Source organism: Elgaria multicarinata, chromosome 2, assembly GCF_023053635.1.
Source record: "Elgaria multicarinata webbii isolate HBS135686 ecotype San Diego chromosome 2, rElgMul1.1.pri, whole genome shotgun sequence".
Classification (NCBI taxonomy): domain Eukaryota; kingdom Metazoa; phylum Chordata; class Lepidosauria; order Squamata; family Anguidae; genus Elgaria; species Elgaria multicarinata.
In genome coordinates this window covers 75295299-75319935 of record NC_086172.1, presented here as the reverse complement: position 1 = coordinate 75319935, position 24637 = coordinate 75295299, and the positions used below count along the sequence as shown (strand labels likewise).

At 43.2% G+C, this 24637-nt stretch overlaps 2 protein-coding genes across 2 annotated transcripts in view; both read left to right on the top strand.

Moving 5' to 3' along the window:
- The window catches only part of ZNF142 (zinc finger protein 142), a 411120-nt gene that overhangs the window by 323226 nt on the left and 63257 nt on the right, over positions 1-24637 (top strand). The window lies entirely within an intron of this gene.
- On the top strand, positions 325-23921 carry LOC134393301 (olfactomedin-like). The gene is made up of 5 exons (XM_063118332.1): positions 325-357; positions 9201-9371; positions 18785-19000; positions 20117-20285; positions 22480-23921. Exons 1-5 carry the CDS (start codon positions 325-327, stop codon positions 23559-23561), a joined length of 1671 nt encoding a protein of 556 aa, XP_062974402.1. The 3' UTR covers positions 23562-23921.

Below are 24637 nucleotides of genomic sequence, written 5' to 3'. Positions count from 1 at the left end.
AAAGATCTGGCAGTGCTTTTGTAGTCTGCAAAGCTGAGTGCAAGAGTCCAGTAAGTGGGTCTGACTTCTGAGAACAGTACACATAGGCTCATGCTCCATGTGCAGATATATTTCTTATTTTATGTATTTAAAACATCCTCTCCTATATCAATAAAATCTCAGGGCGGCGTTCAGATAAAAGCAGATATAGACAGCCCATGGTAGCTGCTTAAATGTTTATTACGCCTTACTGTGCAAAGAGGCAATTGTTTTCACCAAACTTGTCTGTAACAACCTCCTGTAGCCACTTGGAAATCTGGACAGGTTGGAATGCTGGCCGTAACCATGTGGCTACATGTAATTGCTATGTGGTTACAGGTGAGTTTTTAAGTGGCTGCTACATAATACTTTAAATAAAATAAACTTGGCCTATAAATATTAGAATCATGCTTATATTCTTTCTCAGCTGTAGGTGTGTTAGATATTCTCCAATCATTATATAATACCTTCTAGAACAGAGGTTGGCAACCTGGTACCTTCCAGATGTTTTGGACTACAGCTTCCATCAGTCCCAGTCAGCCTGGCCAATGATTGGGCTCATGGGAATTGTCCTAAACATCTGGAGGGTATCAGATTGCCCACCCCTGCTCAAGAGGTAGAGTGCTTTACATAGAGCTTCCCCTCCCCCCACTTTGGGGTACTGCATCCTACATGTGTGTATATGAACATGTACCTTCTCAAAATACAACTTTCTGCACTTTTGATAGAGTGCTAAAGTGTCCCATCAAGAATGTGGGAAGAACCCATACAGGCCAAGCCCATATACATTTTCTTTCCTTCCTCATTTACATAGTCTTTCAAAGTGACTTATAGTGCAATCCTATGCATGTCTTCTCAAAAGTAAGTCCTACTGAATTCAGTGGTGCTTACTCCTAAGTAAAATAGGTATAGAATTTCAGCCTTGATCCTGTTTTGTTTGTTTAATTTTTCTAAAATCATATCCAGGCCACTTATTTTAGCCGCTGAAAGCAATAGGATTTGGCTGCAGTAAAATTCATTGTTTCCTACATAATCATTCATTTCTGTTGAGCCAATAAATGGGAATTTGAGAATCCATGATTCCTAAAGGTGCCCTTGCCTCTGGTAATCCTTTGAGTATTGTTACTTGCAAAATTATTTTGGCCCATGCAGATGAACAAATTGAGTATCAGTTATCTAAACTGCAGGCCTCATGGAATTTTTCTACATGTAGCATTTATTACAGGCTCATCATTCCCTACTCATGCTTGTTTATGGGTTCTTTAGACCATGTCGTGACTCTCCAGTTTCACTTATGTTTGTAAACCGCACTTTCAATGAATATTCTTTTAGAGCAGGGAAAAGGGGGTATTATTTCTGATGGCAAAAAGAGAACACTGTTTCTACTTGTATATTTTCACTATTCTGCTATACCACACTGCCACCTAGAGGATATGTAGTGCAAAAGCAGGAAATGAGACACTCCTTGTGAAGTGCTCAACTCTCAATTCTGTGACAAAGTTGCAAGTAGATGCAGCAATTTAACAGCCTCGTCTAGAAAAGCCCATGGCCATCACATTTGGCCAAATTTTTGGACTTTTCTTTTTATTCCCCTAACCCGTAACTGTTTGAACTCTGTATGTAGCAAGGGTAGGCATCCTTATTCCCTCCAGTTTTGGACTACAATTCCCAGAATCCCTGATGATTGGCCATGCTTGCTGGGGCTTCTTGGAGTTACAGTCCAAACCATCTGTAGGCCACCAAGTTGTCTGCCCCTTATATTGGCATCAAGGCAGTGATCACCAAAATAAAACAGCTTCTTATCCTAAGGCAAGAATGCCTGTTTAAAAATATGGTAACGGTTGGCCTTTGAATTTCCTCCCCCGCCCTAGCTTATTATGCCAGGAGAGATTCAGCCTGGGAAGTGGCCAGTTATAGCCCACGAACAGCCATTAGCTTTCATTCTTTATCTGATCAATCCTAACTACACATGGAGGAAGGCATACTCCAATGCCAAGAAGATGAAAGTTACATATGCAAGCAAGATGAAAGATATGAACATTTTGTCCAATTCAACCCTGACGAAATTTCAAGCTGGGTTGCACCGTTCCTCCTCCCGTCAACTTCCTCTGTATAAAGCATGCGCAGACCATAGTGCAGCTTTCACATATTCAGTGAGGATGAAGACAGTGCAAATTCTGCATACTCCAGTGAGGAAGAAGACTGTTTTGCTACAACTGCTCTTTCTGGCTTCCTTTGTGAGTATCTAATTCAAAAAGAAGGTATTCAGCTTCTGGCTGAACTAAGTGAGAAGGGTGCTTTAACTAGATTTTAGAGGGCGAGGTCATATTTTTTCTTTTGTCAGACTATGGGGATCCAAAGGCAATAGTGACCTAGATATAAATTAATAAGGAAATGAAAGGACTGTATACTTGTCTACAGCAAGGGTAAGATATGGATTGAATACTGTATATATAGTTTGTATATGTAAATATTAAAGCTGAGAATAACTATCTATGGACTTACTTAAGAACTGAAAAGGTAGCTTTACAACGGTCTAGCACAGTCTTCCCTGACTTAGCACCCTCCAGATGTTTTGGATGTTCCCAGTACTTCTACCATTGGCCGTACTGGCTGGAGGAGGATGGGAGTTACAGTCCAAAATACCTGGAGGGCACCAGGTTGGGGAAGGCTGTCTTAGTAAATGAAAGGGTTCAGAAAGGATTCACTTATGCACTTTCAAAGCTAAGAGATTTTGTGTATTGATTTAAAACTTGTGTTTATCACTTTTTTCTCTGGAGATCTCAGGTTAATTTACAATAATTAAAGCATTAAATGAGAACAAACAATAGTAATGGCACTTAAATTCTCTTTCCTTAAACCCCATTAAAAACAGCATAGAGAGTAACTAAAGAACAAGCATTTAAAATGCTAAAAATCTAGGACACATTTAAAAGGCTAGGGGGAGGGGGAGATCAAAAGGTTTTCCCTGGCAGTGACACCTCAATGGCAGTGCAGTTGATGCTATACACCTTTCCTTGAGGAGGGAGTTGACCAGATGGGGTGCTGCAGCTGATCATGCCTTGCTCGCCACCCATCTCAGCTCAGATGATGAGGCTTCAGGAGGAGGACCTCAGCAGAAGTCCCTAACAGCACCGCAGCTTGGAATAGAAGTGGGTGTTCCTTTAGATGCCTGCTACATTATGCTCTTCTTAGGTGCTGATTATCTGAAAGGCAAAGGCACAACATGAGTTGCAACTGGTGAGGGATGTCTGAAACATGTTACTACTCTACAAGTGTGAGAGAACTGTGTTACCAGATCTGGACAGGTTCCAAATACAGCAGTGATAAAAGTGACTGGAGCATAGAACCAAGCACCTGTCTATGGTGTTTGTAGAATCTTCTTTCTCAGATTGTTATGGATGAGGGACTTTATTTATGTATGTATTTATATTTACATTTTTATACTGCCCATTACCCAAAGCTCTCTGGGCAGTGCGCAACTAAAAACCATAAAATATAACAAGTACAAATTAAAAACATTAAAAAGTTAAAAAGGCAATATAAAACCAGCTACATTAAAAGCTATCTGTGTATAGTTCAGTACCTCAGAAGCATTTAGCCACCTGTTTACCATCTAATAGCTTATTAAATACTTCTAAACAAAGTGTACCCCTAGGATTGTTTCGCGGATTACAATAAGTTTTTGTATAACAAGAATTGGTATAGGAAAAAAACTCTTTTGATCCATGCTTTATTTTTATTACAAATATGCTTATAACATCACATAAGAATATAACTTGCATGTACTAGCATAAAACATTTCTGTTATTAAAGAGCACTGTTAAAGATCTTAATAGCTTAGAAAGAAATATAATTTCTTAACCACTGTTTGTTCTTAGACTTCTAGTCATAACACCATAAAAAAGAGAAATCTCATTCTAAGTACCAAGTTCCCTGTTCAATTCTGAATGATTCAGCTGACAGGTACACAGGCAAAAAGAAGCTCCCATTTTCTAAAATCAGCATGTAATTATACGTTTTATGTGTTGAAATTACCTCATAACTAATATTATCAATTGTCCTATAAATTAGGATTTACAGACTTAATTATCTCATTGTTATTAAATATTCCTTAAAAAGATTGGAACATACCTGCAAGGCTTATGCATACAACTTTCAGGCTAGGTAAGATCAGTTTTGAATTATACCTTTCGGAAGATAACTTTTTACTCAAAAGTTGCCAAAATATATAGTTTATATATTTTTCTAGACATTGGTATATCAAGCTTTTTGCCTTGCACAATATTTTTTGCTCATTAATTGACAAGCAAAAACTTTAAGTACGGTTTAGACCTGGAATAATACAGTATCACACCTGTTTATTACTGAATTAAACTTTTGGCTCAAGCAATAGGCTTTTAAATTAGCATTTTCTCTTTGGATACTATCCAGGTCATCTTGACCATTACTTTTATGCCAGTTAACCAGAATTCATTGTAAATTTGCTTGTGTCTTTTCTATTGGTACCAGTTACCTTATTACTTATTTCTCTGGATTTCTAATTACCTTGTATGCAGTATGCTTAATTGCTTGGGGCTTGCAGCTCCAGGACAAGACAACTTTTGCTTGCTTTTGTGTGGGGTGTGTGTGTGTGTGTGTGTAGAATGGCAATTTTCTTCAGTAATAATTTCAGCCACATTGAGGACTTTTTGTGGCCGATCCATGACAAGATATTAAGCAAGAAAGGCTGTGTAATGGACACATTCCCACCAGGGAAACCCTAAGTAAAACATAGCTACCTAGCACAGAAAATTGGATTAAATTCACATTTAACTCTTGCAACCTGATTCTATGCAAATAGGGCTTACTTCTTAGTAAGGACACTAAGTATTGCATTCTTAAGGTTCCCATATGCCTCCCAGAATCCTTCCATAAGATCATCTCTCATTTCTTATTTTATTCTTTTTCTCATTTTATTATTTTGAGTTTTGGAAGCTAACATGCCCACAGACATACAATAGTGATCCTGACGCAGATAATTCTTTTCTCACTGCTAGCAGCAGCAGCGGGAAAAGAGTGATCTGTATCAGGATTTCTTGGGTGTGTATGTGTGTGGAAAGATACCAACAAGAAGTTTTGTCTTTTTCCTGATCAACAACCAGCAGAAGTAGGAAATTGAAAGCTATCAAAAGTTTAGCTCAGAGCAGTCTCAGCTGCATTTTGTCTATTCTGTGCACAATTGTTTTCTATGGGCTTTTTGGAGAATTTGCTTCCACTCTAGATCAATTAAACAATTATTATTATTATTATTATATTTATTTGTATCCCGCCTTTTGCCCAATGCTGGGCCTCAAGGCGGCCTTACAAAGTTTAAAATATACATGGGGGGGGGGGGGAGGGAAACAAAACCATAAACAATTAAAAAATATTTATTTATTTATTATTTATTTATTTATTACATTTTTATACCGCCCAATAGCCGAAGCTCTCTGGGCGGTTCACAAAAATTAAAACCACAGTAAAATACACAACAAAATTATAAAACATTAACATAGATGGAGGGCTGGATTATTCTCCAAAGGCCTGCTTGAACAAAAAAGTTTTAGCCTGCTTCCGAAAGCCCATCAAGGAGGGAGCCAGCCTAGCTTCCCCAGGAAGAGAGTTCCAGAGCACCGGAGCAGCCAACGAGAAGGCCCTCTGCCATGTTCCCACCAAGCGTGCCTGTGAAGAAGGTGGGACTAAAAGAAGGGCCTCTCCAGAAGATCTCAAAGCACGGGCAGGCTCATAAGGGAGAATACGTTCTTTCAAATAACCTGGACCCAAACCATATAGAGCTTTATAGGTCATAACCAGCACTTTGAATTGTGCCCGGAAACAGACTGGAAGCCAGTGGAGCTGTTTTAACAGGGGAGTTGTCTGCTCCCTGTAACCAGCCCCGGTCAACAATCTGGCTGCAGCTCTTTGAACCAGCTGGAGTTTCCGAACACTCTTCAAAGGCAGCCCCACATAGAGCGCGTTACAGTAATCCAATCGGGATGTAACTAAGGCATGTGTCACCGTGGCCAGGTCCGACATCTCTAGGAACGGGCACAGCTGGCGCACTAGCTTTAACTGTGCAAATGAACTCCTGGCCACCGCCGAAACCTGGGTATCCAGGCTCAGGGCTGAATCCAGAAGCACACCCAAGCTGCGGACCTGCGTCTTCAGGGGGAGTGTAACCCCATCCAACACAAGCTGAATCCCTATTCCCTGATCTGCCTTTCGACTGACCAGGAGCACCTCTGTCTTATCTGGATTGAGCTTCAATTTGTTCGCCCTCATCCAATCCATTACTGCCAACAAACAGCGGTTTAGCACAGAAACTGCTTCCTTGGAATTGGGTGGAAAGGAGTAGTAGAGTTGGGTGTCATCAGCGTACTGGTGGCACCGCACCCCACAACTCCGGATAACCTCTCCCAACGGTTTCATGTATATGTTAAATAGCATGGGGGACAAAACAGAGCCCTGAGGGACTCCACAGGCCAATGGCCAAGGAGTCGAACAGGAGTCCCCCAGTATCACCTTCTGGGTCCGTCCATCCAGGAAGGAATGGAGCCACTGTAAAACAGTGCCTCCAAGACCCATCCCAGCAAGGCGGCCCAGAAGGATACCATGGTCGATGGTATCGAACGCCGCTGAGAGGTCCAGCAGAACCAGCAGGGACACACTCCCCCTGTCCAGTTCCCGGCGAAGATCATCCACCAAGGCGACCAAAGCTGTTTCTGTCCCATAACCAGGCCTGAAGCCAGATTGAAATGGATCTAGATAATCCGTCTCATCCAGGAATCCCTGGAGTTGGGAGGCCACCACACGCTCCAATACCTTGCCCAAAAATGGGATGTTGGAGACTGGCCGGTAGTTATCCAATACAGTGGGGGCCAAGGAGGGCTTTTTCAGTGTGGGTCTTACCACTGCCTCCTTCAAACAGGCTGGGACCCTTCCTTGGCGAAGGGAGGCATTGACCACTCCACTTACCCACTCAGCCAGTCCCCCTCTGGCAGCTTTTATAAGCCAGGAAGGGCAAGGATCTAGTATACACATGGTGGCTCTCACCAATCCAAGGACCCTGTCCACATCATCGGACTGTGCAAATTGAAAGGTATCCAATAATACTGGACAAGCAGGTGCCAAAGTTACATCCACTGGATCTGTATCAACAATAGCATCCAAGTCAGAGCGGATCCGAGCAATTTTGTCTGCAAAGTGCTGGGCAAATTGGTCACAACAGGCTGTTGAAAGGTCTGAAATCACTTTTGGGGGGCCAGAGTGTAGAAGGCCCCTGACCACCCGAAACAGCTCTGCTGGACGGCTCTTTGCAGACGCAATAGTGGCAGAGAAAAAAAGTTTTTTCGCTGCCCAAATTGCCACAGATTAGGCCTTCAGATAGGCTCTAGCCTGTGTTCGATCAGATTCACTCCGAGTTTTCCGCCAACGTCGCTCTAGCCTCCGTCTCACTCGTTTCATTGCTGCCAGCTCACTGGAAAACCAGGGGGCTGGTGTGGCTCCACAACGTGAGAGAGGGCGCTCAGGAGCAATCGTGTCCACTGCCCTGGCCATCTCTGTATTCCAGAGATCAACCAGGGCATCGACAGAATCACCTGCCGAGGCAACAGGAAAATCCCCAAGAGCCATCAGGAAACTATTTGGTGTCTATAGTCAACTGAAATGGTAGACACTGTGCCTAACTCTTATAATAATTTCAAATCAATACTTTTTACTAGAATGGTGGGGAGGGAAATTATGTGGCAGGGGGTGAAGGGCACCTGTGAAGGGCCGCACTCAGGCTCTTGGGGGTGACATGCAGCCCACAGGTTGTGCACCCCTGCCTTACAGCAGCTAAACCTAGGTAGTATGTGTAATGTAAATAATAGAATATTTTCCCCATGCTTAACCTCTGCTCCATTCCCCTTCCCTTCCTCTGTTGTTGCCCTTGTTTCTGTTTTTAGATGGTGAGCCCTAAGGAAAGGGGGCCTGATCTGTTATGCTTTCTAAAGCACATAGAGACATATAGATAAGAATAATAATGAATTCAAACATCTTTCTAGCATGGTGAGGCATGGCATATTTTTGCCTTGACCAATACAGATCTGTTTCTTCATGCTTCCATCATTTGTTGCACTAATTACCCCAGCAGTAGAATTTGGGGGCCTTCCTAGTTATTTTAAAGGATGGACTCAGCCTATCTCATTATTATCATCCTGGGCCTCAGTATTTAACTTCTAACTTGTGTTAGGCATACCCATCTGTAAAATGGGTATTGGTTTTCCTAGGCAATCTGTTAAGATAGACTAGGAAAATTTACCTGTTTTACAGATGCTTACTTCCTTAATAATATGCACATATGTGTTTTGGGACTTGATGGGTAGTCTGTGGATGAGATCATGTGCCTGGCTCACTGCCATATCATAATAGCCTAGATTATTGTGGCAGGTTGGTAGAAGTGGCCTCATATCCTCTGTGGAATCCTTCATTCTTCTTGGGTTAAATCCCACCCCTGGATTACTCCCGCTGCTGCTGCTTGTACCACTGCTATTGTGAATATGGGTGGAATCCCTGTTAATACACAGGTTCACTTGGCTCCTTTCTCCTAGGCTGGGGGAAATAACATTTGGAGAGAGAGGTTCACAGAATATGAAATGCTTCAGGAATGAATAGAGGCACACTCCAGTCTCTGTCACTTCATTTATGTAAATTGCTATTGGAAAGAAGTTGCTTTCTTCATTTACTAGTGAGGATCAACCACTACTACAAATAATACCATAATGTTCTTGCTTAAGCTCCTACAGCCAGTAACTCAGCTTTAGCAGAGGCATTTCAACCGTTTAGAAGGGGGGCTGCACAAAAGCCAGGAAAGGAAGGGCCATCTGGGGAACCCTGGGTGGGGGGAACCAGATTTAGCTCTCAGGCCTGAGGCCTCCCACCCCTGCTCTAAATCAAACATGGTGTGACTCAAGAATGGTGAGTCAAGAAGACTCAAGACATATCAAGTGATCAGAATTGTTCCAGCACTGTGGATCAGTGTCCTGATCCAGGCCAGTAAAAGTCATCCACAGAACTGCATCAGTATTTGGTTAACAAATTTGGAGCTGCAAGGAAGGCAAGGGTGGGCAGCAATACTTCTACAATCCTCTTTCCTTCCTATTTTTTATCTACCTTTCCAGGTTGTAGTTGATGGTGGCCACATCCAGAAAGTGGTAGGAGTGAAGGATGCGAGCGGCCAGTGTATTTGCAGCATGGAGATGGGCCATTTGGTCTTCCCTGCACATGAGGTGGAGCGACTGGAGAGTAACTTCCTCAACCTGACTGAAATTCTGCAGAACTATCTGAACCAGGTATGGGACTGCTTCAGCCTTGACCGAGATACAAGTAAGTTGAGAACATCCTTTCCCTGAAAGCTGCAGACCCCCTGCTGTTACGCCAGGCCTTAGAAAGTGGGAGTGATGGCATGAGATGGCTCTGTCAGCACAGTGCAAGCATGCAGCTGCTGACTGGCTAGCAGCCAAAGCCTGCACTGGTGACCGCAAGCCAGTCGGGAGCTGACCATTATCATGGTGCTGATTCTGTTGCCTGTTCCCTGCTTCCACCATCATCTCCTGATGCCTCAGGTATGGATGTGGGTTTCACCCTGCACCTCCCACTTCCCACACGCTTCAGGGATAGCAAGCATCACTGTGAAGCACCTTGAATCACTCTTTTAGTGTTCTGACTGCAAGCCAGAGCAGATTTACTGTCTCATTGATATTAGAGCCCCAGCCTCCAGTGGAACCTCAAACTTTATTGCATACAATGCATATGTTTACCACTGATCTTGTTAACCTCCTCTTACAGGTTTTTAATATTTTCCCCTTTCTCTGATTTCCCTCTCAGACCCATATTGTTGTTTATCACATATTGATGTATATCTCAATGTGGTACTTTGTAGTACTGACCCCAAATTTGGTGACTAGCCTAAAACAAAACACAACACACTGAGAATCTATTGCCATATCACCCGCTAGCATTTCCTAATAAAACAGCAATTTAAAAGAAGACTTTACCACTGAGTTTTCTTCTGAACTGGCTTTAAGTCAGTAAGAATCACATTTTGGCCATACCCACTTTGCCTGCGGCCCACACACGAATGGAATCCAGCTGCTGAGACCTTTCCCACATTAGAAATCGGTGCTTGGACTAAAAAGGCTTTCCCATCTCTGATCTAACCACTAATGAAAATGTTGAAGGGTACAGGCCAGGGCCCAGGACAGACCCTGCAGCACTCCATTTGAGATCTCATTCCAATTGGATGAAGAACCGTTGATTATTTTGCCTGCATTCAGGCTTCATTAATCTCATGGAAACCGCCCAGAGAGCTTCGGCTATGGGGCGGTATAGAAATAATAATAATAATAATAATAATAATAATAATAATAATAATAATAATAATAAATTATGGAAGCTACCCTAGTATATGGTGACATAGATTGGCTCTAAATAGCCTTAAGGTTGATCCAAACTTTAAGCCTGGTGGTTATGGTACATTTGGGGCATATTGTTTTATTGTATTTCACCTCCAAAAGCCACAACTCAAGTACAACCGACCCCCTCCAATACCTGCAAGGTTGTGTCCAAACTGACAGAATTTCAATAGGGCTGTAATGAACTACTCCTTTACCCATATAAAGTAAACAAACCACTCTTTTACCCATATCCATTCTCCTGAAAGGGGGGTGCCCGATAGCAGTGCAAAGCAGCAGGCATACTACTAATCTCCCCTGGCTTTAAACAGCGTGGATTGCAAAATTATGTGCTGGTTAGGGAAACCATCCCCTAATGGCTCATGGCATTACTGTAGGCTTCAAGCACATAGACACATTTAAATTAATTAAAATTATTTCATGCTTTTTAAAAACAAAATGATCCTGAGGTGCACACCCATAGGGTTCTCTTAGTATGCATGCTCTGTTTCAGGGGTCTAGGTTTCACTGTTAGACATATAAACACACATCTTCTGTTATTATTATAGATCAGGGGTAGACAACGTGTGCCCCCCCCCCCACATGTTTTGGCCTGTATTACTCCCATCACTCCTCACCATTGGCTATACTGGCTAGGGCTGTTGATAGTTGTGGACTAAAACATGTGGAAGACCACAAGTTGCCCACCCGTTATAAATGGACTACGATGCAGGGCTCTTATGATCTTCTAAGTCTCTCTCTCTCTCAGCACAGTTCTCGAACTTGCAACAGGGGTAAAGCTGTAAACGACACTGCACTCCACTATCACCACCATTTTATCTCCCAACCAACTCAATATTTTGTGGCCACTGGACTATATTTTGGGAGAGAGTCCCCTTTGGGTTTTTTCCCTTAACATGTCTTGTACTTCTGCAAACCTTGGGTTCCCTCCAAACCTGGTTATACCTCCCTTTTGTGTGTGTAGATGATGTCATTTTAGTTACGTAAGGATCAGCACTTAGAGAATGAGATTGCTATTAGTATCTGCTGCTGCTGCCGCTGCTGTTTCAATGCAGCCAGCTGAAGCAAGGTTCAGTATAAACCTACTCAGGTTCCCATTCTACACACACAGCTGTGTGAGCAGCATGTGCAGAAGGGAAACATCCCTTCACTGAACTTCTTCAAACCCCCACCCACCACCCACCTTGTATGACATGCTGCCATCGGCAGCCATAAAAACAATAATAAGCAGGATAAACGGAAACTGTAACTCAGAATGAGAAACCTCTGGCCCTCCAGATGATTTTGTCCAGCTCCCATCAGCCCCAGCCTGCATGGCCAATGGTCAGGGTTGATGGGAACTGTAGTCTGGCAACATCTGGGTGGGGGCACAGATTCCCTCCCGACTCGTGCTCCGATGCTTACCTTCTCAGCAAAATGGCCACAATGCAATATAAAGTTTAATTTGCAGCCCCTAGCAACAACTTTTAAACATAACATTTTAATAAATTGTTTCTCTCCCCCCACCCACCCCAACACACATTGAGCCTGTTTTGGCCCACAATAGTAGGGGCAGCAGCACACAGGGCCATTTCCCTCCTCAGGATAAACCTATTTGCTCCTGAAGCTTTATAGAAATGTTCCCTAGCTACATCCTTTCCTAATGTTAATTTATTTCTTTAAAATGTTTGGATGTATTTGTTTGTTTTAAGATTGGGCTGTTGACTCTCTATCAATCCGGGGGCTGAATTCAATTTGGGAGATGCTGCTGAAGCCTACACTGCAGTGGTGGGTGGGCAAAAAGGCAAAATGAGGTGGGGGCTAAAGGCAATGGGTGGCACGGCCAAAATGGCAGCATATTTTAGTTTAAGAGCACAATCCTGTGCATGTTTAGACAGAAAAAAAAGCCTGTCAAGCCCCAGCATTCCTCAGCCAGTCATGGGAATTGCAGTTTTTTCTGTCCAAACGTGCACATGATTGCACCCTAAAGCTCTTAATGCCAAGTGGATCTACACTACACTACTGCTTTAAAGCGCTTTATTCTCTCAGTATTTTAACACTTAATTTTAACTTAAATTTAAATTTTACTGTTCTAACTCTGTATTTTAAACTTATATCAATTTTTGCTGCGTGGTTTTATCCTAGTTGTGCTTTTGATACTGTATTTTGTATTTGTGCTTTTAACCTGTTGGTTGTTTTATTATGGTTTTAATTTTTGTGAACCGCCCAGAGAGCTTCGGCTATTGGGTGGTATAAAAATGTAATAAATAAATAAATAAATAAATAAATAAATAAATAAATAAAATAACAGTTTTGAAAATAGTATATGGAGTGTGTCCTGGGCCCCAACAGTTGTCAAAACTGTTTATCAAGCACTTTAAAGTGCTTTAAAGCAGTAGTGTAAATCCTGCCAAAGAGTCTTTCTACACCAGAGAAAATCCTGCAACTTTACTGCAGCTTTCTGCTTCCGGATCGTGACATGCTGTCTTTACATACACTTCCCTTCCCCCTCCGCTTTCCCCCGCTTTAACCAGGAGTTCTATGTGTTTCATTTATACAGCCACAAGATGGCACTGTAGTCTGCTTCTTCTGATAGCGCAATTTCCTCTTTTCATGCTGACACTGAAAGGGAGTATTTTTGTTATTTTGTTATAGCTCATTTAGAGAAACACAGGGCTCATCTACACCAAATAGGATATTCCACTATGAAAGCGGTATATAAAAGGCAGGAGCCACACTACTGCTTTACAGCGATATCGAAGTGCACTGACAACTGTTGGGGCCCGTTGAGATATACCATATACCGCTTTCATACTGCTATACACTGCTTGGTGTGGCTCCTGCCTTTTATATACAGCTTTCATAGTGGAATATCCTGCTTGGTGTAGATGAGCCCTGAGCCTTAGGAGAGGCATTTCAACTTCTTGGAATAGAATGAAAAATCCCACCAACCCCAGGAAACTACCAAACGATCTGCAGTCGAAAGAAAGTAGGTATGCCAGGGGAAGGGAGCTTGGTCACCTTGGCCCACGGTTCACCACCTCTGGCTAAGATACTTATGTCATGACTTTCCATTAATAAATATAGCACCTCCCCATATGGTTGAAGTGCCTCACACATATTATCTGAATTAATTTAATACTAAACTTAAAGGGCTGCAATTGGGGAAGGTAGAATCATAGAATCATAGAATAGCAGAGTTGGAAGGGGCCTACAAGGCCATCGAGTCCAACCCCCTGCTCAATGCAGGAATCCACCCTAAAGCATCCCTGACAGATGGTTGTCCAGCTGCCTCTTGAATGCCTCTAGTGTGGGAGAGCCAACAACCTCCCTAGGTAGCTGATTCCATTGTCGCACTGCTCTAACAGTCAGGAAGTTTTTCCTGATGTCCAGCCGGAATCTGGCTTCCTTTAACTTGAGCCCGTTATTCCGTGTCCTGCACTCTGGGAGGATCAAGAAGAGATCCTGGCCCTCCTCTGTGTGACAACCTTTTAAGTATTTGAAGAGTGCTATCATGTCTCCCCTCAATCTTCTCTTCTCCAGGCTAAACGTGCCCAGTTCTTTCAGTCTCTCTTCATAGGGCTTTGTTTCTAGACCTCTGATCATCCTGGTTGCCCTCTTCTGAACACGCTCCAGCTTGTCTGCATCCTTCTTGAATTGTGGAGCCCAGAACTGGACGCAATACTCTAGATGAGGCCTAACCAGGGCCGAATAGAGAGGAACCAGTACCTCACGTGATTTGGAAGCTATACTTCTATTAATGCAGCCCAAAATAGCATTTGCCTTTCTTGCAGCCATATCGCACTGTTGGCTCATATTCAGCTTGTGATCTACAACAATTCCAAGATCTTTCTCGTTTGTAGTATTGCTGAGCCAAGTGTCCCCCATCTTGTAACTGTGCAATTGGTTTCTATTCCCTAAATGTAGAACTTGGCATTTATCCCTATTAAATTTCATTCTGTTGTTTTCAGCCCAGCACTCCAGCCTATCAAGATCACTTTGAAGTTTGTTTCTGTCTTCCAGGGTATTAGCTATCCCACCCAATTTTGTGTCATCTGCAAATTTGATCAGCGTTCCCTGCACCTCCTCGTCCAAATCATTAATAAAAATGTTGAAGAGCACTGGGCCCAGGACTGAGCCCTGCGGCACCCCACTCGTTGCCTCTCCCCAGTTTGAGAAGGTTCCATTGATAAGTACTCTTTGAGTCCGATTCTGTAGCCAACTGTGGATCCACCTAATAGTTGTTCTATCTAGCCCACTTTTAGCTAGTTTGTTAATCAGAATGTCATGTGGTACTTTGTCAAAAGCTTTGCTGAAGTCAAGATATATGACGTCCACAGCATTCCCACAGTCCACAAGGGAGGTTATCCTATCAAAAAATGAGATCAAATTAGTCTGACAGGATTTGTTCCTGACAAATCCATGTTGGCTTCTAGTAATCACTGCATTGGTTTCAAGGTGTTTACAGATTGACTTCTTTATAATCTGCTCCAGAATTTTCCCAGGGATGGATGTCAGACTGACTGGTCTGTAGTTCCCAGGTTCCTCCTTTTTGCCCTTTTTGAAGATAGGGACAACGTTAGCCCTCCTCCAGTCATCCGGCACCTCACCCGTCTTCCATGATTTTGCAAAGATAATAGACAAAGGTTCTGAGAGTTCTTCCGCTAGCTCCTTCATTACTCTTGGATGCAGTTCATCGGGCCCTGGAGATTTGAACTCATTCAAGGTAATGGCAACCCACCCCAGTATTCTTGCCGTGAAAACTAAATGGATCAGTACAACCAGAGATATGTCGGTATACCATCGGAAGATGGGACTCCCAGGTCGGAAGATGGTCAAAATGCTACTGGGGAGGAACAGAGGATAAATTCAACTAGCCCCAGATGTGATGACGCAGCTAGCTCAAAGCCGAAAGGACGGCTAGCGGCCGATGGTGCTGGTGGTGAACGACGAATCCGACGTTCTAAAGATCAACACACCATAGGAACCTGGAATGTAAGATCTATGAGCCAGGGCAAATTGGATCTGGTTATTGGTGAGATGTCAAGATTAAATATAGATATATTGGGTGTCAGTGAACTGAAATGGACTGGAATGGGCCACTTCATATCAGATCACCACCAGATCTACTACTGTGGACAAGAGGATCACAGAAGAAATGGAGTAGCCTTCATAATTAATAATAAAGTGGCTAAAGCAGTGCTTGGATACAATCCAAAAAACGATAGAATGATCTCAATTCAAATTCAGGGTAAGCCATTTAACATCACAGTGATCCAAATATATGCCCCAACCACAGATGCTGAAGAAGCAGAAGTAGATCAGTTCTATGAGGATCTGCAGCACCTACTGGATAATACACCAAAAAGAGATGTTATTTTCGTTACAGGAGACTGGAACGCTAAGGTGGGTAGTCAGATGACATCTGGAATTACAGGTAAGAATGGTCTAGGAGAACAAAATGAAGCAGGACATAGGCTGATAGAATTTTGCCAGGACAACTCACTGTGCATAACAAACACTCTCTTCCAACAACCGAAAAGACGGCTTTATACATGGACTTCACCAGATGGCCGACACCGAAATCAGATTGACTACATCCTTTGCAGCCAAAGGTGGCGGACATCTATACAGACAGTAAAAACAAGACCTGGAGCTGACTGTAGTTCAGATGACGAACTTCTTATTGCACAATTTAGAATCAAACTAAAGAGAATAGGGAAGACCCACAGATCAGTTAGATATGAGCTCACTAATATTCCTAATGAATATGCAGTGGAAGTGAAGAATAGATTTAAGGGACTAGATTTAGTAGATAGGGTCCTGGAAGAACTATGGACAGAAGTTCGCAACATTGTCCAAGAGGTGGCAACAAAAAACGTCCCAAAGAAAAAGAAAACCAAGAAGGCAAGATGGCTGTCTGCTGAGACACTGGAAGTAGCCCAAGAAAGAAGGAAAGCAAAAGGCAACGGTGATAGGGGGAGATATGCCCAATCAAATGCAAAATTCCAGAGGTTAGCCAGAAGAGATAAGGAATTATTTTTAAACAAGCAATGCGCAGAAGTGGAAGAAGACAATAGAATAGGAAGGACAAGAGGCCGCTTCCAGAAAATTAGAAACATAGGAGGTAAATTCCAGGCAAAAATGGGTACGATCAAAAACAAAGATGGCAAGGACCTAACAGAAACAGAAGAGATCAAGAAAAGGTGGCAAGAATATACGGAAGATCTGTATAGGAAGGATAATAATATTGGGGATAGGTCAGACGGTGTGATCAGTGAGTTAGAGCCAGACATCCTGAAGAGTGAGGTTGAATGGGCCTTAAGAAGCATTGCTAATAACAAGGCAGCAGGAGATGACGGTATCCCAAATGAACTGTTTAAAATATTGCAAGATGATGCTGTCAAGGTGATGCATGCCATATGCCAGCAAATTTGGAAAACACAAGAATGGCCATCAGACTGGAAAAAATCAACTTGTATCCCCATACCAAAAAAGGGAAACACTAAAGAATGTTCAAACTATCGGACACTGGCACTTGTTTCACATGCCAGTAAGGTAATGCTCAAGATACTGCAAGGTAGACTCCAGCAATTCATGGAGCAAGAATTGCCGGATGTACAAGCTGGGTTTAGAAAAGGCAGAGGAACTAGAGACCAAATTGCCAATATCTGCTGGATAATGGAGAAAGCCAGGGAGTTCCAGAAAAACATCTATTTCTGTTTTATTAACTATTCTAAAGCCTTTGACTGTGTGGATCATAACAAACTGTGGCAAGTTCTTGGTGGTATGGGGATACCAAGTCATCTTGTCTGCCTCCTGAGGAATCTGTATAACGAACAAGTAGCAACGGTAAGAACAGACCACGGAACAACGGACTGGTTTAAGATTGGGAAAGGAGTACGGCAGGGTTGTATACTCTCACCTTACCTATTCAACTTGTATGCAGAACACATCATGCGACGTGCTGGGCTTGACGAATCCAAGGCTGGAGTTAAAATCGCAGGAAGAAACATTAACAATCTCAGATATGCAGATGACACCACTTTGATGGCTGAAAGCGAGGAGGAGCTGAGGAGCCTTATGACGAAGGTGAAAGAAGAAAATGCAAAAGCTGGGTTGCAGTTAAACCTCAAAAAAACCAAGATTATGGCAACCAGCTTGATTGATAACTGGCAAATAGAGGGAGAAAACGTGGAGGCAGTGACAAACTTTGTATTTCTGGGCGCAAAGATTACTGCAGACGCTGACTGCAGCCAGGAAATCAGAAGACGTTTATTTCTTGGGAAGAGAGCAATGACAAATCTTGATAAAATAGTTAAGAGCAGAGACACCACACTGACAACAAAGGTCCGCATAGTTAAAGCAATGGTATTCCCCGTAGTAACCTATGGCTGCGAGAGCTGGACCATAAGGAAGGCTGAGCGAAGGAAGATAGATGCTTTTGAACTGTGGTGTTGGAGGAAAATTCTGAGAGTGCCTTGGACTGCAAGAAGATCAAACCAGTCCATACTCCAGGAAATAAAGCCAGACTGCTCACTTGAGGGAATGGTATTAAAGGCAAAACTGAAGTACTTTGGCCACATAATGAGAAGACAGGATACCCTGGAGAAGAGGCTGATGCTAGGGAAAGTGGAAGGCAAGAGGAAGAGGGGCCGACCAAGGGCAAGATGGATGGATGATATTCTGGAGGTGACAGACTTGACCTTGGGGGAGCTAGGGGTGGCAACGGCCGACAGAAAGCTCTGGCGTGGGCTGGTCCATGAAGTCACAAAGAGTCGGAAGCAACTGAACGAATAAACAACAAAGCTATCCCCAAAGCCTCACCATTATGTGAGCCCCTGCCAAAGGAAGTGAGGCAGGTGGCTACTAGGAGGAGGGCTTTCTCTGCTGTGGCACCCTGGCTGTGGAATGAGCTCCCCAGAGAGGTCCGCCTGGCACCTACACTGTACTCTTTTCGTCGCCAGCTGAAGACCTTTTTATTTTCTTAGTATTTTAACACTTAATTTTAACTTAAATTTTAATTTTACAGTTCTAACTCTATATTTTAATTTTATATCAATTTTGCTGCGTGGTTTTATCCTGGTTGTACTTTTGATACTGTATTTTGTATTTGTGTTTTTAACCTGTTGGTTGTTTTATTATGGTTTTAATTTTTGTGAACCGCCCAGAGAGCTTTGGCTATTGGGCGGTATAAAAATGTAATAAGTAAATAAATAATAAATAAATAGCAACATGACAAAACAACAGTAATAGGAAGGAAGGAACCCGGAAGCTGAAGTAAACTCAACTTTTCTCTCCTTGGCTTCTAGATTTTTAATAACCAGGCACTGGTGACTATTAGTATAACTAACTTGACTGATTTGGAGAACCGCGTGAAATATGCACAGGCCTTTGGTACCCATGTCGATTTGGACTTCCAGAAGCTTATCAGTGACATTCACGCGGTGGTGTCTTTGGCCCAAAATATAAGCAAGAATGCAACCACAGACAGCAGTAAAGAAGTGATTGACAAGTTGATTGCAGAGGTAATTGCAAATCATGCTTGGTAATGATGCTTTACTTATTTATTTTAGAATATTTATATTCTGATTCCCATTTTAAAAATCTTGAATCAGTTCACAGCATATTACAAAACAAGACATTGTTAAAAGCACAACAGCATTTAGATGAGTTAATAGTTGGGAAATGGTTGCAGGATAAGACAGCAAATTTTTAATAATTGTCGTCGAAAGCACATAATCATTCATGCTCGATGTATTACAGAGGGGAGGTCATGCCAGAGTGAGGGCACCAACCCAGAGAAGTCCTGTTGCTATGTCACTGCTGAATAAGACTCTGTAGTGTGTGGCTCAGGCATGGAAGGAGACCCAAGTACAATTATTTTTAAATTGAGACAGGAAACTAGACGAAGAATGGATTGTATTCTGGCTTCTCAGAAAGGGCTTTCTGCGGCCGAGAGGTTTCTTACAATCACCCACAAAGCTACATTCTGCTGAAGCAGTGGAAATAATGGTAGATGGTGATGGTATAACAAATGGGGCACACTGGTGATATAATGGATCTTCCTTAATCATCTAAGGAGGCTCAGTAGACTGGCTTTGTAGTCCTCACTCTCCCTCAGACTGCTCTTTGCTCGGCTAGGGAGAGGGTAGATATGCAGGTGTTTGCATCCCATTTCTCTGAATAAATTTCTACAAACACACCAATACAATACTGCTGGCAGCATCTCAGTCTGGCTGGCACCGAATCTGTTCTTCTTTAGGATTAGATTGTAATTCATATTCCAGTTTCTAACCCTCATTCCATCCTTAGCAAGAATCTGGTTTTCTTAATTTTATTTGAGAATGTGCTGGGCTCCATCCAACATCACATGATTGACTTCCACTTCCACAATGAGACTTCCCCTTGCTCTCCCCCCCCCCCCACACACACACCTGCACCTTCCTGCAAATCCCCCCAAATCTGCTCCAGACACTCCCCTGACCTTTTGGAGCAGGTTTGGAAAATGCATAGGAAGGTTGTGGAGGGGGGGGGAATCGGTTCCGCGAGTGGTTTGTCTTCTGTTGGTAGATGGGCATGATCGGATACAATCCATTGTGCCAGGGGACTAACGCCCAGACTCATACTGTCTAATGTTTCAGATCAATGCTATTAGCACTGTAGTAACAACAATGGAAAAATATGACAAGAACAACATAATAACAGCACAGCGTGAGATCACTGCTCTTCGGAAAAAGCTGTTGGAATGCGAGGAAGCAATTAACCGTAACAACACAGAGACGGGTCCTGTGGCCGTATCATCACCAATTGGTGAGTATTGTCAGCTGCATGATTGTTGTTGGCTAGAAATGAGAATCTGTAGATATTTGCATAGATTAACAGTAGATAGGCAGATGAGGGGGATGAAACAAATATCATCTCCTCCAACAGTAACAGGCTTATTTGGAGAGATGGGATTTGGAAACCAACATTTGTACTTTTGGAACATCCCTAGCTGGTCAAATTGCAGCATTCTGCCTTGGGCTGATCTTGAAGAGTGTCCAGAAACTGGTGCAAATACATCAGTTTGCATCTTCTTTGCTGACTGATTGTAAACCATTCAAAGGAGCCTTTTTCGGCTGAGGAGCAGGATAATTTTAGCCCCAGTAATGATAGTCTAAATCACCCTTCCCCAACCTTTTACCCTCCAGATGTGTTGGAGTAAACTCCACCATCTTCAGCCAGCATAGCCATTTTTACTTGGGGATGGATGGATAAATAAATAAAAATATCTCAATCAGGTTGAATCAGTGGCATCATATACCACCATTCCTATAAGAATTGCTGATTACCTTCCAGGCCCGACTGAAAAGTTCTGGTTTTCAGCACTAAATGTAGCTTTTGTCAAGCCTATACAAGGGGATGGCTTTCCAAATACGAGCCCTCCTGCCTTTTAAGATCTGCTAGGGAGGCCTTGCTCAGATTTCTACACATACAGTTCTGCTATTATGGAGAAAGCTCCACTGTAAATCATGGAGAATACTGCATGGACTTGCATAGGGCAGTATCCTCTATGAGTTAAGAAGTATAGCTTTCTCCATAATTGTCCTTCTCTAAAAAGAGGCCCTTCCCAAGAAGGCCTAGCTATGCCTAACGTTAGCTCTATTTAGGAAATATGTGAAGGCTGATTTTAAATGGAGATATTTCGCTTCAGCATTCTCTATAACTTACAGAATAACTTCTGCTGCTGAGTTTTCAAAGTGGTTTTTAAAACTTGGACAATAAATAGAGTGGAAAGAAATGTTATGATATGTTCTGAACTAGAGGCACACAATTGCTACAATAAAATGATGAAACCCATATTGTGCTGGTATCAGCACATCGTTGATGTCTTCCTAACTATTCCCCTCAGGAAACAAAAATAACAGAAGTACACAGAGATGGGCAAACACTTCCTGGGGTCATGCACATTGCATGCTGGAGCTTTCAAAACTTTCATATTCCTCTTTCTCACTGGATCACTCACCCCAGCCCGGCCCCAACCAAAGCTTTTGGGAAGGCAGTGGAGGCAGGGAGGATTCCCAAGGCCCATCTCTCCCAAGGGCCCCAAGCCTCACCCCACACCTCTGTGAAAGCTGAAGAGGGAAGAAGCGAAGCGAATGGGAGGGGGCTCAGGCTATGGCCTGAAGGGGTTATTTCCTGAGGGTGGGGGTGGGCAGGCACATAGGAAGACATGTGGGCTTAGCCTTCCCTTCCCTGGCTATTGAACGGTTGCAGTTCCTCAGCAGAGAAACGAGGAGCCATTTCTGTCTGCCTCGCCTGGTCTCAGAGCTGTTCTGGCATGGAGGAGCCACCCAGGGGCTCTCCTTTCCTCCCTACCCAGTGGTTTGGGCCATGAGGGGACCGAATTGGAGTGTGTGTGTGTGGGGGGGGGTGTCCACGGGCTTGTTTCTCCCCAAGGTCCAACGTTTTCCCCAAGGGGGCCAAATTCCTTGTCCACCTTGTCCAGGGCCAGTGCAAAAGGCCTTTGTCAGCAAAGCATCTCTTTCATGGATTGCCATGGAATGTGCAGTGACAACGCTCATGGGCAGCAAATGCACCACGACACACAGAGCAAAGCTTAACAACACAACTCTGTGCAGTCTTCCCTGCCCTGCGTATAGGAGGGGCAGCTTCCACTGAGTGATTTTGGGAATCCGTGCACAGACCAAGAAGGAGAGAAGCCTGGGCCGGAAAAGAGGGCTTCAGGGCATGTGGCAACTTGCCCAATCGGACCTGATGGGAATGAATCCCACTCTAAAAGAAATGGGGTTACTCTGCAACTCTCTAAAAGGGCTTCCAGGATTAGCATGATGGGCCCAGGAAGGACTGACATCCCCATAGAAAGCCCAGGAACTTTTCAAACAGCCATGGAAAGATCAGAGCTGTAATTCTTCCTCTTCAGCCCCCTTGAGTTTGTGGAGAAGTGGAAGACCATGGTTTAGATAGAATAAAATGGATAAATTTCCTCCTTATTCTCCTACAGGTAAATGTGACCATGGTGGGCTGCTCCAAGTCAGTAATCCAGTACTGGTCAAACTCAACTGGAAAGGTTCTAAATTCAAAACTGGATCCTGGGGGAAGGATTTTGCCTTGGGGACGAAATTACCAGACCATTATTGGGTTTTTCCAGCAAACATAGATGAGCGCACAATGGAGACCTTCCGTCTATACTCATCATACAAGAAATTGTTGCTTTATTCTCCCATCCGGGAATATACCCTAAATGTTTATCAGAAATCAGATTGTAAAAACTGTGGACAAGGGGGTGGAATAATCTTCTTCAATGGTTCCTTCTATTACAACTGCTACAATAGCAGATCTCTGTGCAGGACAGATCCATTTAGCCTGCGCGCCACACGAGTGAAATTAGGAGATCAGGATCCTGCTTCTTTCAATAACTGGTTCTCCTATAAGGGTGTCAAATATCAGGACATGGACATGGCTGGGGATGAAAAGGGTCTGTGGATGGTTCATGGCTCTACTTTGGCCAATGGGAATATGGTAATTAAGAAAGTAGACCCTAGGACCATGATAATAGGAACACCTTGGATTACTTCCCAGCCAAAGGATAAAATGACTAATAGCTTCATGATCTGTGGTGTGTTGTATGCCACCAAGTGGAAGAATTCAACTCATGAGGAGATATATTATGAATATGACACCAACACAGCTCGGGAACGCAACATCCAAATCTTTATGGAGAAACCTCTTCCTACTGTCCATAGCCTGAATTACAATCCCAATGACCAGAAGCTCTACATGTTCAATGAAGGCTATCTGGTGTATTACAATCTCACATTTCAAAACCACCCAGCAGGCAGGGCAGGGCAGGTTGTTACTTTGGGGCAGCAGCTGGATCCTCATACTGAAGGACACCAAAGCCTGATGAATAAGGGAGGACAGGATACTGCTAGCGAAGAATCGCAAAGTCCAGCTAGTAACCAGCAGCAAGATTTGGCAAGCAAAAGAGGAAGCAGTGCTAACCAGGAGGAAAGATCTCTTAATGTTACCATAGTAAGACGAGAAGCCATGAAGGGAGGTGGCCATATTGTTGCTAGTGAGTGATATTGAAATGTTTGGTAAGGGAAAGCAGGTCCAGTGAGCAAAGGACAAAACCAATGTTGAACTCAATCAAGTTGAGAAATCTTTTGTAAATAAAGGGCTTGTAAGTAGATATAAAAAGAAGTATGGCTGTTGTTCACACCCCAAAGCCTGTAAAAATAAATGCACATGCAGATTTATAAAATATATGTCCATAACAGTCATATCAGTTATATTTCCTACCGCAGGCTGCACAAGTTCAGCCTATACAACAGCAAAGTGTGGGATCTCTCTAGTGCAATGGTCTCCGCCTTCCCATTTGTCCTACTCTCCTGCAGAAGTCAGCAAATGTATAAATATTTTAGGGGTGCAGACATCTCACTCTCATTTGGAAATTGAACATAACGTCTGATTTACTTCACAAGTAAAATGATTTTACCTGCTATTTAGTCAAACGTCTCCCTTATTGCAACTCAACATACATCTGTTCTTTATCATTGAATTCACATCATGATTAAACCCATCCCTGCTTAAGTTGAACACTCCCTGAAAACTTAAGTACTGTTACTATGGCTGAGGCTTTTAAAAACATCCTATTGGTTTCATAGATTCCCCTTAATTTTTCTTAATTTTCTACACTACATTTCTTCTGAGGAGTGTTTTCCTGCCCACTGTAAAAAGACACTGTAACCTCTTGCTCATGCACCTTGAAAGAGGACGAGACAGGGCACAAGCCACGCGTGTCGGTAAAAAGCCCAGTCCTTTTTGCGTATGTACGCACGGACATGTGTTCAGCCTGACACTATGCCTGAACCAAAGCTTGGTGCTACTTTTCATGCCCTCTTCAGCTTTATTAGCCAGAAGTGGGAGTATGGGAATGATACCTGTCAAAGCTGGTTCAAGAGGGCACAGGGGAGCCCCATATTTGGGCACTGCTCTTGGCTGCAAACAAGCCTCCCATGCTGGCACTGCAATTGTCTGGACCAAAGCAGCATAATATTGGGCACACTGCAGAGCTCGTTGCGTTTTGAGATGTAATCAAGGCAGAACAGGCCCTGGAATTCCAGCCAGTGAAACCGCTTCATGTACAATGAGGAGGG

Coding starts and splice junctions, on each gene's coding strand:
- LOC134393301 (XM_063118332.1), top strand. CDS start 325: ATGTGGCTACATGTAATTGCTATGTGGTTACAG. Junction 358..9,200: donor TAATTGCTATGTGGTTACAG/GTGAGTTTTTAA, acceptor CTACCTTTCCAG/GTTGTAGTTGATGGTGGCCA. Junction 19,001..20,116: donor TTGACAAGTTGATTGCAGAG/GTAATTGCAAAT, acceptor CTAATGTTTCAG/ATCAATGCTATTAGCACTGT.